At 35.9% G+C, this 16,051-nt stretch overlaps 1 protein-coding gene across 1 annotated transcript; it reads left to right on the top strand.

Moving 5' to 3' along the window:
- Positions 1-4,855: 4,855 nt before the first annotated feature.
- On the top strand, positions 4,856-10,792 carry LOC107786525 (protein NRT1/ PTR FAMILY 8.3). Its single transcript, XM_016608013.2, has 5 exons — positions 4,856-5,135; positions 6,546-6,651; positions 6,728-6,945; positions 8,532-9,088; positions 9,793-10,792. Exons 1-5 carry the CDS (start codon positions 5,085-5,087, stop codon positions 10,613-10,615), a joined length of 1,755 nt encoding a protein of 584 aa, XP_016463499.1. The 5' UTR covers positions 4,856-5,084; the 3' UTR covers positions 10,616-10,792.
- Positions 10,793-16,051: the final 5,259 nt, after the last annotated feature.

Raw genomic sequence — 16,051 nt, 5'->3', positions numbered from 1 at the left:
TAATTTATCAACTTCGCCTCAATGTGATAACGGCTTTTACAACTTCAACATCAATAACTCAACAAGAAGGTATTGCATGAAATAATAACTTCAAATAAGGTAATTCAACAATTAAGAAATTAACAAGAAAATAAGGAAGACAATAACTTCAACTAAAGCATGCAAGTGCAAAATAACAAGTAAGAGATAGAGCAAGTGTTAACAATATCAAATAAATCACGTAAGGATAGATTAATACATGTGAGGGTAGATTAACAACGAAAGTTATAACATGTTATAACAATGAAATTAAAGACATGAAAATAGTCTAAATAGCCTAAACCGGTCAAATACCACATATAGCCCGTGTACCCAATCCTCGCCTTGCGTACACGGCTTTCACTTAACCCAAATAGTACAATCAACCCAAATTCTAAGGGGTAGTTCCCCAACACAAAGTTATGCAAGATACTAACCTTAAACAAGCCAAATCAATCCCCTAATAAGCCTTTTATGCGAAAATCCATCTCCGGATTATTCAAATCTAGCCAAAATAACTTAATACCATAAATACAAATCATAGGAAACTATTCCAGATAATAAAGTTGCAATCTTTAAAGAAAATCAAAAAGTCAACCGGGTCCACACCTTGGAACCCGACCAAACTTACAAAATTCGAACACCCATTCAATAATGAGTCCATGCTAAAATTATCCAATTTTGACCTCAAATCGACTTTCAAATCCTCAATTATGATTTAGGAAGTTTACACAAAAATTTCCAATTTTTCCAACTCAAAACACTAAATAAATGATAAAAATAATAATGGATTCATGAATAATAAGCAAGTCCAAGTCAAAAACACTTACCCCTATCCAATCCTTGAAAATCCCTTCCAAAATCGCCAAAAACCGAGCTCTTAACTCAAAGTGTGAAATAATACTCTTACCTACGATTTGGGATTTTAAATTCTACTGCCCAGTTATTACACTTCGTGATTGCGGAAGTTCCCCTTGCTCGCGAAGAGCAACAAAACTCTAGTGGCAAAAACCTTCTATGCGAACGCCATATCAAAGTCGTGAACGCGATGACCATTCACCCATAACTACACGATCATGTACTACCACTCGAGATTGCGATGAAAAAACATGTGAAATTCCAAGGCTTCTCCTTCCTTCTCCACGAACGCATCCCCACACCCACGTTCGTGCTGAACGACCACTCAAAGCTTCGCGATCACATCCTTAACCACGCGAACACATAGAACAAATTACCACCTGCCAGAATTAACCCTTCGCGATCGCGTCCCTTTTCTTGCGACCCCGAAAGAGAAAGCCATATGCCAGTCCAAAATGAGTCCGAATTTGATCCGAAACACACCCGAGGCTCCCGGGACCTCATCCTAACATACCAACAGGTCCTAAAGCACGATACAAACTTAGTCGAAGCTTTAAATCACATCAAACAATATTGAAATCACAAATCACACCCTAATTCAAGCCTAATGAACTTCCAACTTCTAAAACTAATGCCAAATCATATAAAACCAACTCCGATTGGCCTCAAATTTTGCACACAAGTCATAAATGACACAAGGGGCCTACTCCAACTCCCATAACCAAAATCTGAGCCCGGTATCAACAAAGTCAACTCTCAGTCAAACTTCTCAATCTTCCAAACCTTCAACTTTCCAACTTCTACCAATTTAAGCCAAATCGACCGACGGACATCCAAATCCAGACATACGCCTAAGTCCAAAATCATCATACGAAGCTATCAGGACCATCAAAAGTCCATTCCGGAGCCGTTTATGCAAAAGTTAATATCTGATCAACTCTTTCAATTTAAGTTTCTAACCTTGGAACTAAGTGTCATAATTCACTCCGAAATATCTCCGGAACCAAACCAACCACCCCGGCAAGCCACGTAACTACAAGTGAACATAAAATAGGCAATAAACAGGAAAAACAGTGCTATAATACACAAGACAATCGGCCGGGTCATCACATATAATATCAAATAACACAAAAACAACCATTGTGCCAATATCATATCAAATCGCATGAAAACACCCATTGTGCTAATATCACTCATCCCTATAGCACGAAAATACACATCGTGCGTGTGTTTTTGTGTGTGTATATATATATATATATATATATATATATATATATATATATATATATATATATATATATAGTATATATGTATATATATATATATATATATATATGTATATATGTATATATATATATATGTATATATGTATATATATATATATATATATATATATATATATATATATATATATATATATATATATATATATCAATAACAAGCAATATGATGCATAAATACAATCAAGAGGAATAAGTAAGCATAATATAACCCATGAGAGACGATCATAACTATTTTACCAATAGGCAAGCCAACATTTCAACAGCTTCTTTGTTCAAATATCACAACGAAATCTACACATGATTAAGAAAGCTCATGTAGCACAAAAATGATAGGTTTGTGCTCGTCTAAGGCATGACTACGGTCAAATCTAGTATATTAACAACCTCAAGAATAGTCCAACATGGCCAATTAAGATATCACAAGCTAAAACATGATCTCTAGCATGGACATTGTGTTCATGTAGTCATAAAATTCAAATGAAACATAAGTCAAGAAGATCACATAGTCCAACAAGGCATCAGGAAGCATAAAATCTATCTCGAGTATGAATAACCATGTTAAATGCATATATACTCGTGATCTCGCATATACATCACCCTTTCATGTAGCAAACAATATCATTTATTAGGAAGATTGCCTCAAACTAAACTAGGAAAGACATTTATCTCATCCGGCTAGTCTAAGGCTCCAAAATCGCTTTTCCTTTTTTTGAATTCACCTCCAAATGCCTTGAATCTAACCAAATAACACTTAAACAAGTCAAAAATAAGCTTTAGGAGCTATTCTTATATCAAAAAGCTTCGATCTTTATCCAATTTAGAAAAGACAACAAAAGGTCAACCTGGACCATATGGTCGAAATCCGAAATCATGACCAAATCTCGATGATTCATTATCTCTAGAGTCCAAATATGTCATTTAATTTTCAAATTAGATTCCAAACCATAAAATTCACTCTCTTAAGTATTGGTTGAAAATCCAACTTTCTCTTGCTCAAATTCAAGTTTTGATGTTAATCTAGTGGTAGATTCTTGTGATAATCATAAATTCGAGTTATGTTTCCTTACCCCAATAAAGTAGATGAAAATCAACCTCAAAATCACCTCAAACCAAGTTGTCTAGCTCCCAAAATGATAAAAATAAAGTCCAAGTTCTAAATGGGGCTAAATATACAAGTGCAGAAATTTTTCAGAAATAATAGCATTACACCTCCTCCGCTAAAATAGTTATACCTTTATGTAAATGTATCAAAATAACAAATAGTTCAAATTTCTGAAAATTAAATTCAAAGATCTACAACTTTGATCAAGGCATATTCATCAAATTCCTCATAGATTCTGAACAGATTTCTAGCGAAATCTTGTTTGATGTAGAAAATTACTATTTCAGTATTTCAAGTCTTTCAAAACATGCTCCAAATGCGCCGAAACTCACCCGAGCTCCTAGGAACTCCATCCAATAATTCCTATAAAGTGTAAATACCCTATTTAGACTTGTCCAAAGGCAAAAAAACACCCACGAAAATATCACAACAAAGAATTGAGGTTCAATTTGAATAATTTTTTTTAAGTTGTTAAATTTTCGTTCTTTCAAAAAGTGTCCAAATCACATTAGATACTTCAGATTACTTTTAAACTTTGCACACAAGTTTACTTCAACTATATAGAGCTATCTAAAGTCTAAGAGCACATCAAAGTCAATTCTTGGTCAAACTTATATTTTTCAAATTGCCATTTTTTGACAAATGGTGTCGAATCCTTCTAGAAACATCCAAAATCCAATTCAAACATACGTACAAGTCTAAAACTATCATACGAACCTATTAGATTCATCAAAAAGCGATTTCAAGTCCGTTTACTCAAAAGTCAAACTTTGGTAAATTCTTACAACTTAAAGCTTCCAAAATGAGAATTAATCTTCCAAAATACTCCCGAACCTTTTGGAAGTCAACCCAACCATGCAAACAAGTCATAAAACTATCAAATGAACCTATTCAATATCTCGAATTGCAAAACAGAATGCTGGAACTCAAAACAACTAGTTGTGGCGTTACACTCTATGATGGAGACAATTGTATTCGATGGACCCATACGTTTTCAAAATCTAAATACGTCTCTTCCGGGCTATTTAGTCAAGGAAGTGAACAAATTTATACAGTTTGTACAAAGTTCAGCCGATCATATTACTCCATTTATCCTAAAATGACCAAATTGCCCTTCGAATCCCAAGTAGGCATGTGATGTGACATGCTATGTGCTTATTCTCCCTTGTTAGATGTTAGATACTCCCTCCATTTTAATTTATGTGAACTTGTTTGACTGGATACGGAGTTTAAGAAAAATTAAAGATTTTTGGAATTTGTGGTCTTAAACAAGTCAAAAAGGGGCTCAGAGTATTTGTGTTGTTATAAAATCTTCTCTTTAAGGGTAGAATTGTAAGTTTAAGCTAAATTTTTTTCCAAATTTTAAAAAAAGGAATTTTTTTTGGAACGGACCAAAAATAAAATAGGTTCACATAAACTGGAATAGAGGGAGTATAATATTTGGTATTCTAACGAAGTCATGTTACCTCGAGGAAACTACTAATGACCAACAAAAGAAATTGAAAAGTTAAAAGAAAAAAAAATAGATTAATAGGAGAAAAAGACAAAAGAGAGGGTGTGCTATGTAAATAGGAAAAACTTGGAGTGAGATTGTAAACTACAAAGTCGCATTATTGACCAAAATCTTAATTTAGAGGAGACGTCTCCCAATAATTTCCCCATTACGGCATTACCCAATTGGACCCATTATTGGAATATCTATTTCCACTTCTACCGGATTACCCGTCTGTTTTCTTGTGTTGTGTTGGGATCTTTCAGAGGAAAAATCTCAATTTTTAGTCATAGATAATAAGTGTGAGATCCATCAACTTGAAGGTGTGTGCATGGGTACTCAAACAGAAGCAACACCTCTTCTTGAAGATGAGATTCTAGAGGTTCTAATTTCTCCTTATTTACTTCTATATCAATTTTTTTTTCAATTTTTGCACACTTTATATTGAATAGTATATTACTTGGGAAATCCATTCGGGGGAGTTTCGATGCTTTTTCTTTATTAATAGTGTTTTCTTTATGAAGGCAAAATTTGTGTTTGGCTGATCTTCTTTTCATTTTGTTTCCTCTTTGGTCAAACTTTAAGGAATTTTCGTTTTGGCTTAATCGCAAATTATGACTCTGCCATGTTTTTGCTAGTTTCCTAGTTCTAGATCCTACTATTGGAAAAGTGAAAAGGTGGATTGAGTAGAAAATTAAACTAGAAAGAGAGCTCATTACCTTAAATTGGAAACAAGTGGAAGTCCTAATAAATGGATTCCTAATCTAGGCAGTTGAAATTAAGTGTAGGAGCAATATGAACCAACACAGACAAGGGCGTACGCAGAACTTTTTGAAAGCGGTGTCGACATTTAATATATTAATAAAACACAATTTAAGCACCAAATAGCCGTACAAAAATCCAAGAAAATGGGGCTCAAAAATCATAAGAAGAACATGTCTGCTAGGAGATTCGAACACATGACCTCTTCAAGAAAACGGAGGCAACCCACCAAGAGAGCTAAAGTGCAAGTTGTGACAAACAGGATCATTTTACGCGTTTTTAACAATATTTTGTATTTATATACTATTTACATACATATATTTACTAAATTTTTCGGTGATGACACCGCTACAATCAAGGTGATTCCGCCCATGAACAGAGATGATATTTTATTATACTTGTATTGTAATTGATCATTACCGAGTAAGTCTCTTACTTCAAACAGTACAAAGCATCATTCTCAAGAAAGAAAATGTAGAATAGGACTCATTGTTGATAAAAAGTCCATACTGGAAAAAGATTTAAGCATGAAATTGATATATTCTCAACAGCCCTTTCATCTAACTTTTTTCAAGGAAAAGCATAAATGATGTTCCTAAATTTTGTTAGACTCTACACTATTCAAACCCCAGTCTCTATAATCCTTTTGTCATGAAGATAATCTGTCACATCTTTTCTCCGTCTTTGCTCAGTGGTTATCTGTGAAGATTTGTGATTCCACAAAATATGAAATAAAGAATTGACTGGAGAAGGAACGAGGTGAAATAAGTTCTTAATTTAAAAAAAAAAGTAGCGAAACTATTTGGCGAGGCCCCTTTAGTTTCATTGGTCTTCAAACTTAGCTGCTGTATATTTTTTTTTATTATATAGATCTTTGTTTTACAAAATTGAGCTGGGCATGTATAAGTACTCTGGCTCTTCCAGATGTCAAAGCATGGAGTCTATCATTCTTATTTAATATAGAAGATGATAAGCAGATGTGAATGTGAGTCTCTTCAAGTTTCTTTTCTTGATAATTTCCTATTTTCAGGATGAGAATAGTGGACTCTACACTGGAGATGGTTCTGTTGATATCAAGGGTAATCCTGTTTTGAAGAGTGAGACTGGGAACTGGAGAGCTTGCCCCTTTATTCTTGGTATGTCAGACTCAGATTTCGCTTTTCTCGCTCTGTTTTATAGTGTGAGTGATTTGCTTGCCGACCTTGGTGTCAGGTAATGAGTGCTGTGAACGTTTGGCATACTATGGCATTGCTACTAATCTTGTTACCTATCTTACAACAAAGTTTCACGAGGGAAATGTCTCAGCTGCTAGAAATGTCACCACTTGGGCAGGCACTTGTTACCTAACTCCCCTAATTGGAGCTGTGCTAGCAGATGCATACTGGGGAAGATATTGGACAATTGCTACCTTCTCTACCATCTACTTCATAGTAAATATCTCACTTTCATTTTACAGAAAATACAAAATTATGGTGTGTGTAAGATGGTTTTAAAATTATCTTCTTGTGACTTGCATATTCATATTTTGTCATTTTCCCTTTCCTACCAGAGAGTTCCTATGACATAACTAACTTCAATCTAGTGATTCTTGTTTAGTTCTCATTCCATGGGAAATGCCAAAACTTAATTTTGATGTTTTCCTAGAAATAGTTGAAACTGTATTGGTTAGGGAAAAGATCTGAATTTGTTCCTATACTAATTGCTATACCCCCCCCCCCCCTCCGGGGTTAAATTTTTGGTTCACTCATACCGTTGCCATTAGCAAGTCGTGTCGTATTCTTGCCATTAACAGAGCTCTAAGGTTAAAAGGGTGGACTCGACGTATCCAAATTCTTCAAGGAAAAAGGTCTAAAATTTAATCCTGAACCTTTGACAATGGATTAAAATTATACTCAGGTTGGAGCTTTGTAACTGTCAAGGTCAGAAATGAGATTTTTTCCTAATGGCAGGAGTAATATTATACCAGAACTCTAACAGAGTGCAAAGTTACTCAATTTTGGATGGTACAGGGGAAAATTTGACCTTTTTTCCCTCTTTATATTAATTAGGAAGCTCAACGTAAGGTCTGGCTAATGGTGTTGTGGGCCTTCACCTTTTCCTCGATCTTGGTGAATCATATTCTTCTACAATTTGGTGAAACAGAAGACGTACTGGTGCAGGCCGGCCATTCAACCTTGCGGTTAATCTTATTTAGACATTTAGATGACTATCAAACTATATTCACCTTTGATTACCTGTTGTGTATCAGTTAGTTTGTCATTCCTATCTGGAGCATTAGGATAGACAATGGAATGACATTCCTCGGGAATTTTAGATATCTTGAAATATTTTTCATTCCTATCTGTAACACAATAAATTACGGAGAAAAGAATAAGAGGAATATAGTGGAAATTACGGAGTCAAGTTATTCATATTTAACTTTTTTCATTTCTTTATAATTGGTGGGTGCAATTGTGGTACCAAATGATGTGACGTTGGTTCTAGGTTTGCATATTGTTATGGCAACTTTGAGGAAGGTCGAGAAACTTTCTCAGCAAACTGCTTAAGTGATAATTTTCCTGTTATGACTGGTCCAAATAGATCTGCTTTACCCTCTAATACTGTTTTAACTTAGCTATCAACATTGTGATATGGCACTTATCACAACTTTGTGAAGTGTGATATTTACAAAGTTTTAAGCGAACTAAAGTTGGGAAACAGGGAAGAAAGTAATAGCTGTATATCTGCTCAGTGCCTTGCCTCTTTAGAACTGTTATATTTAGAGGTCTCATCTTTACAACTAATACAGTTAGTCCAAGTGAGACAGTGAAATACATGTCTTGTCTTGTGAACGGGAACCTGATTGTCTACTGCCTTATCTCCCTTTTGCAACTGAGTTTTTACCTTTGCTCTAGCCTCTAGTGCAACATGAATTATGATGCATATCCTGTTCTTGCAGCCGTTCTTTCTCTTGCATCTGCTTGCTGGACTAACTCTTTCTACTTCATGTTTTTTTTGGTGTTGATTGGCTGTATAGGGTATGTGCACGTTGACACTATCAGCTTCAGTTCCTGCCTTTAAGCCCCCTGAATGTATGGATTCTGTGTGCCCAGCAGCAACTCCAGCCCAATATGTCATACTCTTTTTGGGCCTCTATCTGATTGCTCTTGGAACTGGTGGAATTAAGCCATGTGTCTCGTCATTTGGTGCTGATCAATTTGATGACACAGATCCAAAAGAGAGGGTTAAAAAGGGTTCCTTCTTCAATTGGTTCTATTTTTCTATCAACATTGGAGCTTTGATATCAAGCAGTTTGATTGTGTGGATTCAAGAAAATGCCGGATGGGGCCTTGGGTTTGGCATCCCTGCACTTTTCATGGGCATTGCCATTGCAAGTTTCTTTTTCGGTACACCACTCTACAGATTTCAGAAGCCTGGAGGAAGTCCTCTCACTAGAATGTGCCAGGTTTTGGTTGCAGCATTCCACAAATGGAACTTGTCTGTCCCTGAGGATAGTACACTACTTTATGAAACTCCAGACAAGAGCTCTGCAATTGAAGGAAGCCGAAAACTGTTGCACACTGATGAACTGAGGTACTAATATTTTTCTTATTGCCAAAGAGAATGTTTTTATATTCCACTCTCTTCTCCTCTGTGTTCTTTTCAATCTTCACTTCAGTATGTTTACTTCACTAGATAGTGATTACTTGGTGTATAGTTTCGAAAGAATCTCAAATTTCACTTAGCATATTTGTGCAGCCTTGCTTTTTGGAATGTGTAATCTTTCATTCCTCTCCTCTGTTGTTCTTTATTTCCAATTCTTGATGGTTTATGGCTATCTTTTGGTTCTCTTGTACATATTATCTAAGCACACGGATTTGTCTTTTTCTCTCCAACATGTAGTGATTCAAAGCTTAATGATAGCTTCATATAAAGTGAACAAAATCAGTTTATGCTACATGGCCAAACTTCTTAGCCGCTTGGACAACCTTTGCAAAAAATTTATGAAACTTTTCTTCTGAAAAAAAAAAGTTTGTGTAAAAGGAAACTGTGTTTGGATAGTTGGATTTTTTTTTGAAGATCTGAGCGTTTTCTGAGGCCTGCTTTCAACATGACTTTCTTAGCTTGTCAAACTTTCCCTCCTTCACCAAGAAAGTTATCCGATAAGCAAGATCTTTAATTGATGTGCTTGAATAAGGCTGATCAATTCTAACTACTTGGAGCTATTGAGAAGCTAAATTTTCCTGCAAGGGTTAGAGTTAGTGTGCTTTTTGATCTTCTAACATTATCTTCTTCAGGTGCCTTGACAAAGCTGCTGTAGTTTCAGACGTCGAATTGAAAACTGGGGACTATTCAAATACTTGGAGGCTTTGTACTGTCACGCAGGTTGAGGAACTGAAAATTTTGATCCGCATGTTCCCAATATGGGCAACTGGAATAGTCTTTTCTGCTGTTTATGCACAAATGTCTACTATGTTTGTGGAGCAAGGGTCGGTGATGGACACTGCCATTGGTTCGTTCAAAATTCCTGCGGCCTCTCTTTCAACTTTCGATACCATCAGTGTTATTGTGTGGGTCCCAGTCTATGATAGGGTCATTGTTCCAATTGCAAGGAGGTTTACTGGAAAGGAGAGGGGATTTTCCGAATTACAGCGAATGGGAATTGGCCTTTTCCTTTCAATGTTGTGCATGTCAGCTGCTGCTATTGTTGAGATCAAGCGTCTACAACTTGCAAGAGACCTTGATTTAGTGGATGAAGCTGTTGCAGTACCTCTCAGTATCTTTTGGCAGATTCCTCAATATTTTATATTGGGAGCAGCTGAGATATTTACATTCATTGGGCAGCTTGAGTTCTTTTATGATCAATCACCCGATGCCATGCGTAGCTTGTGTAGTGCGTTGTCGCTGATGACTACTTCTTTGGGGAATTACCTGAGCTCTTTCATACTGACTCTAGTAACATCCATAACAACTCAAGGTGGCAAACCTGGATGGATTCCAAACAACTTGAACAGTGGGCATCTCGATTATTTCTTCTGGCTCTTGGCTGCACTTAGCTTCTGCAACTTAGTAGTCTATGTTTTCTGTGCCAAAGTGTATAAATCCAAGAGGGCATCCTAAGTCCAAGTTGGTTTTACCACCAAAATTTCATTCTGTATAAAGAAAACTTGACGTGATGATTGACTCTTATGTGAAAGAAAACATCTCTGTGCAAGTCACAAGCTAAACAAGTTAGAAATTCTGTACGTTAAACTTTCAAAATCTTTAATGTATATATGAATGGTCGGAGTTGAACTACCATCTTATTGTTCTTTCGAAGTTGCATCCCTCAACGCTTCCACTATTCAAATTATGGTAGTTTTTAATTTTCCTTCCGACTCATGCTTGCGTTCTCTTGATTATGACTTTTCGGGTGATTCCTATATAAGACTTATTCACCTTGGCCACTCGATATACCAAATCACATTCAAGTTTGACGCAAGTTGAAATTAGCATACTAAAAACCAACACTAACAATAAAGGAATTAACATATGGGAACGCTATGATGCTGAAAAAGTGACCCCAAGGACACTCTTAAGAAGGAGCAAAAGGAAGACGATGTTTTACATGGGTGGCTCAGTTCATATAATCCTTCATCGAGCCCACAAACAACTCTGGCTAGATGAAAGAGAGGAGCAACTTAAGATACTGAGATTATTTAAATAATAATAATAATAATTAAAAAATGAACAAGGAGGAGGGGTAAATTCATCTGTTAAAACCAAAACCAAGGCAAGCTTAGCTAAAAGAACCACTTTGTTCGCATAAATTACAAAAACAAAGGGAGAAAAAAAGAACGAAACCTAACCTTGTCAAAAAAAAAAAAAAAAGAAAGAAGGGAAACTAACTACCTAGAGGACAAGAAATATATATACGAGAACGACATCATGTATACTCAGAAAAAAAGACTGAAGCTATCAAATAATGCCCCATTCAACCTTTATTTTAGTTTGATAAGCAAGTCTAAGTATGCTATAAATAATCATTTATATTTTGATACTATAAAAATTCAAATTTCATTTTTGCACGAAGTTACACAATATAACTTTTATTAGTTTAATAGTTTGCTCAAGAATTACTCAATGAATCAGTTGATTGGAATTACGGGATGGATGAATATTACAGATGATGAATCAATTTCTTTTATGTGCTTGTCACTTTATCTTTGTTAGTGTGATCTGCCAATAATAATGGATGAATCAAAAACTTTTCATTAGACTTTTTTTTTAATTCAAATTGAGATTTTGCCAATCCTCCTATTATTATTATTTTATTTTTTTTGCAACATCTGAAACTTAGGTAAGTGATGTTTAAACTTATGTACACGAAAATATATTTCATTTAATTCAGCCCTTTCATACTTACTATAACTAGTTATTTAGATTTTCTATTAGCGACTTTAACTGTAACCTTACCTCTATTTATTAGTTTGAGTAAGATACGACTTATTTAAACTGAATATTTAAAATGAACAATTTCAACCTCCATTTCCAACCAAGAGGTTGTGAGTTTGAGTCACCCCAAGAGCAAGGTGGGGAGTTCTTAGAGGGAAGGATGTCGAGGGTCTATTTGGAAACAGCCTCTCTACCCCAGGGTAGGGGTAAGTTCTGCGTACACACTACCCTCCCCAAACCCCACTAGTGGGATTATACTAGGTTGTTGTTTTTGTTGTATTTAAAATGAACAATTCATAAAAAAAAATTGTTCTGCGGGATTACATGTATTTTATATTACTTACTTTATCAGTTATCAATTCTTGTTCATTCTCATTGAGATTGATATCAATTTGGATTAATATTTAGGTACCGATAAAAATGACTGATTTTTTTCTATTTGGAATCGTGTTAGGTCGAATTTCTATTACTTTGGCTAGATTATTTGTAACTGCATATTTACAATATAGGCTTGGTGATTAGCTGGTCCTTTGATTAATTAACATCTCTTTTTGATTGATCTCCTCCTTTCTTTCATTCACAGGCACCGGAGGTCAACTTTTAATTGTTGTAAAAGTTATTGAATGAATCTATTTTATTCTAATTCGATCTAAGAAGAAAAATCACATTGTGTATGATTTAAACCTACAACATCGGATTTTGGAGACTTATGTTCTATCGAATTGAACTAAGAACGCTTACTTATCAGAATAGATAGGGCCGTAAATAAAAGGACTCTTTTCATAAACCCCAATATATTTTGTATACATATATTATGATAGCATGATAAAATCAAACATTATGTCCAATTTAAGACGATCTCAATGTCACGACCCAAAGCCCCATCAAAGCCTATGATGACGCCTAACCCGCTCGCTAAGCAAGCCAATACTCTATAGCAATAAAATACTACAAAAAAATTAAGTTTTAGCGACGGACAAATTCTGTAGCTAAACAGAAAAATCTGCCGCTAATCTCATTTAGCGACGAAATAGCAACAAATTATCAAGAAATGCTGCTAGCTACAAGTGTTTTAGCGACAGATTATCGACGACATTCGTATCTAATTCTATTTATTTTTTTGTAGTGAAAGAATCCAATTATTAAACTATCTAACTATTTCATGATGTAAATAACAATGTGGAATAAATCTCAATTCAACATTATAATTACATAGTCAATGATAAGGTCCAAACACGACTACAACCGTCTACAACGCTCAAAACCCGGTATCACTATATCACGAGAATCTAATAAGAGCAACTAGAATCAACTTAATAAACACATCTGTCCTGAAAAGAAATGCATAGATATCAATTAGGGAAAGAGGACTCCATGTGCTGCGAATTGGTCATGCCAAGCAGTTCATCACGAAGCCCCCAATAACACTCCTACTCAGTTCAAGGATACCACAAATACTAGTCTCAAAACCTGCACAAAATATATAGAAGTATAGTATGAGCACAAACTGCGGTACGTAGTAAGTATCAAGTCTAGCCTCAAAGAAGTAGTGGAGAGGGTTCAACTTCGACACCTACTAACAACTCAATAAGCATATGAAGTATGAATATAGTATGAAATAAAGTAGGATATCATTTATCAGGCCTGCCAACAAATCACAATAGACTGGAATTTAGATATACTTTTCAGGAATATCAGTCAAGGCATCAACGTTTTCACAAAAATAACTTAGACAGAAATCTATCGAGGTATACTATAGTTTCAAGCTCTAAACCTCAAATAGAGATACCAATTACCAATTAGCATGAGAAAAAATAAAACTCTATGCCTACATGTCAAATATACATGCCAAATCAGCAATTTTACATTTAAATCAACAAGTATACACAATCCCAGCACATTCATAGTGCCTGACACAAGTACCTCTCCATCATAATCTTAGCACTCTTGCGGTGACTGGCATAATGTTCCTGAATCATACTCTCAGCACTCTCAGGGTGCCTGGCTAAAGCCACAAGTTAAGATCTTTCTGCTTGAATAGATGTTAGAGACTCCGGAGGTCGGTAAATACCTCACATAGGATACCGTACAAATAATGCAGTCCAAATCATCAATGCGTGAACAACAGCTGCCAATTCCAAGCCATAGACTAAATAATTCTTTTCATGAACCTTTAGTTGTCGAGATGCGCAGGCAATCACCCGACCATCTTGCATCAACACCGCGTCAAGCCCAATATGTGACGCATCACAGTACATAGTATAAGACCCCGAGCACGTAGGCAACACCAACACTGGGGCTATAGTCAAAGCAGTCTTGAAATTTTGAAATCTCACCTCACACTCTTCAGACCATCTGAAAGGAGCACCCTTCTAGGTCAATCTAGTCAAAGATGCAGCAATGGATAAGAAACCCTCTACGAAACGACGATAAATCCTGCCAAGCCAAGGAAACTCCGAATCTTAATAGCTGAAGATGGTCTAGGCCAACTCTGAATTGCCTCAACTTCTTTGGATCTACCTTGATCCCCTCACTGGACACCACATGACCCAAAATGCCACTGAATCAAGCAAGAATTCACACTTTGAGAATTTTGCATACAATTTCTTCTCTCTCAAGGTCTGGAGCACGATCCTCAAATGTTGCTCATGATCCTCCCGGCTACGGGAATACACCAAAATGTCACCAATAAATAGAATGATGGATGAATTAATATATGGCTAGAACTGTTCATCAGGTGCATAAATGATGTTGGGGTGTTGGTCAACCTAAGATGACATTACAAGGAACTCGTAGTGTTCATACCGAGTCTTGGAAGCAGTCTTCGAAATATCCAGATGCTGAATCTTCAGCTGATGATACCCTGGCCGCAAATCAATCTTCGAGAACATTCTGGCACACTGAAGGTGGTCAAATAAGTCATCAATGTGCGGTAATGGATACCTGTTATTCACTGTAACCTTGTTTAACTACCTATAACCAATACACATCCGCATAGAACTATCATCCTTATTCACAAACATAATCGAAACACCCAAAGATGACACACTAGGCCGGATAAAACCTTTATCAAGCAACTCTTGCAGCTGTTCTTTTTAACTCTTTCAACTCCGTTGGTGCCATACGATATGGTGGAATAGAAATGGGCTGAGTGCCTAGGAACAAGTCAATACAAAAATAGATATCCCTATCAAGCGACATGCCCGACAGGTCTCTATCACGGAAATCTCTCACTACCAAAATTGACTCAACGGTAGGAGTATCAGCACTCACATCCCTCACAAAGGCTAAATATGCTTTATACCCTTTCTCAACCATCCATTGTGCCTTAAGGAAGTACGCAACCCTACTAGGAATATAATCTAATATACCTCTCCAATCCAATCACGGCAAACCTGGCATAGCCAGTGTCACAATCTTGGCGTGACAATCCAGAATAGCATATAGGGTGACAACTAGTCCATGCCCAAGATCACATCAAAGTCTACCATATTAAGTAACAACAGATCAACTCTGGTATCAAAACCACTAATAACAACTAAACACGATCGATACACGCGGTCCACAATAATAGAATCTCCCACAGGCATAGACACATATACAAGAAAACTCAAAGAATCACGAGATATATCCAAATACGGAGTAAAGTAAGATGACATATATGAATAAGTGGATCCCAAATCAAATAAACTGAGGCATCCCTATGACAAACCGGAACCATACCTTTGATGACAGCATCCAATGCAACCGCCTTTGTCCAACCCACAAAACCATAGAATCTGGCCTGGCCTCCCCCTCTAGGGCGACCTCTACCTTCTTAACCTCCACCCCTAGCTGGGTATGTAGGTGAAGTGGCTGTAGACATGTGATTTTTGACCCTCCCCAAGATTTTTCATATTTTAGCATGTAAATATTTAATTTAGGCCTAATATAGCTATTTCAACTCATTTTTACTCTTTTACTTTATCTTGTTACAAGAAAAAAAAATTTAGTATGTATCTTTCATAAATTTTAAAAAAATATACAAAAAATAGTACCTTATTTTTATCTTTATATAATTTTGAAAATACAAAAAAATATATAATAGTTTAATGTTAGCTTTTGCATTGTGTAGTATTTTAT

The sequence above is a fragment of the Nicotiana tabacum genome, chromosome 10 (assembly GCF_000715075.1).
Source record: "Nicotiana tabacum cultivar K326 chromosome 10, ASM71507v2, whole genome shotgun sequence".
NCBI lineage: Eukaryota > Viridiplantae > Streptophyta > Magnoliopsida > Solanales > Solanaceae > Nicotiana > Nicotiana tabacum.
The sequence above is the reverse complement of the archived record's forward strand: the minus strand, read 5'-3'. Positions and strand labels throughout refer to the sequence as shown.

What these genes read in the sequence shown, in the direction of transcription:
- LOC107786525 (XM_016608013.2), top strand. Translation starts at nt 5,085, where the DNA reads ATGGGTACTCAAACAGAAGCAACACCTCTTCTTGAAGATGAGATTCTA. An exon ending in AGCTTGCCCCTTTATTCTTG is followed by an intron (nt 6,652 to 6,727) that starts GTATGTCAGACT and finishes CCTTGGTGTCAG; the next exon opens with GTAATGAGTGCTGTGAACGT. An exon ending in TCTCTACCATCTACTTCATA is followed by an intron (nt 6,946 to 8,531) that starts GTAAATATCTCA and finishes TTGGCTGTATAG; the next exon opens with GGTATGTGCACGTTGACACT.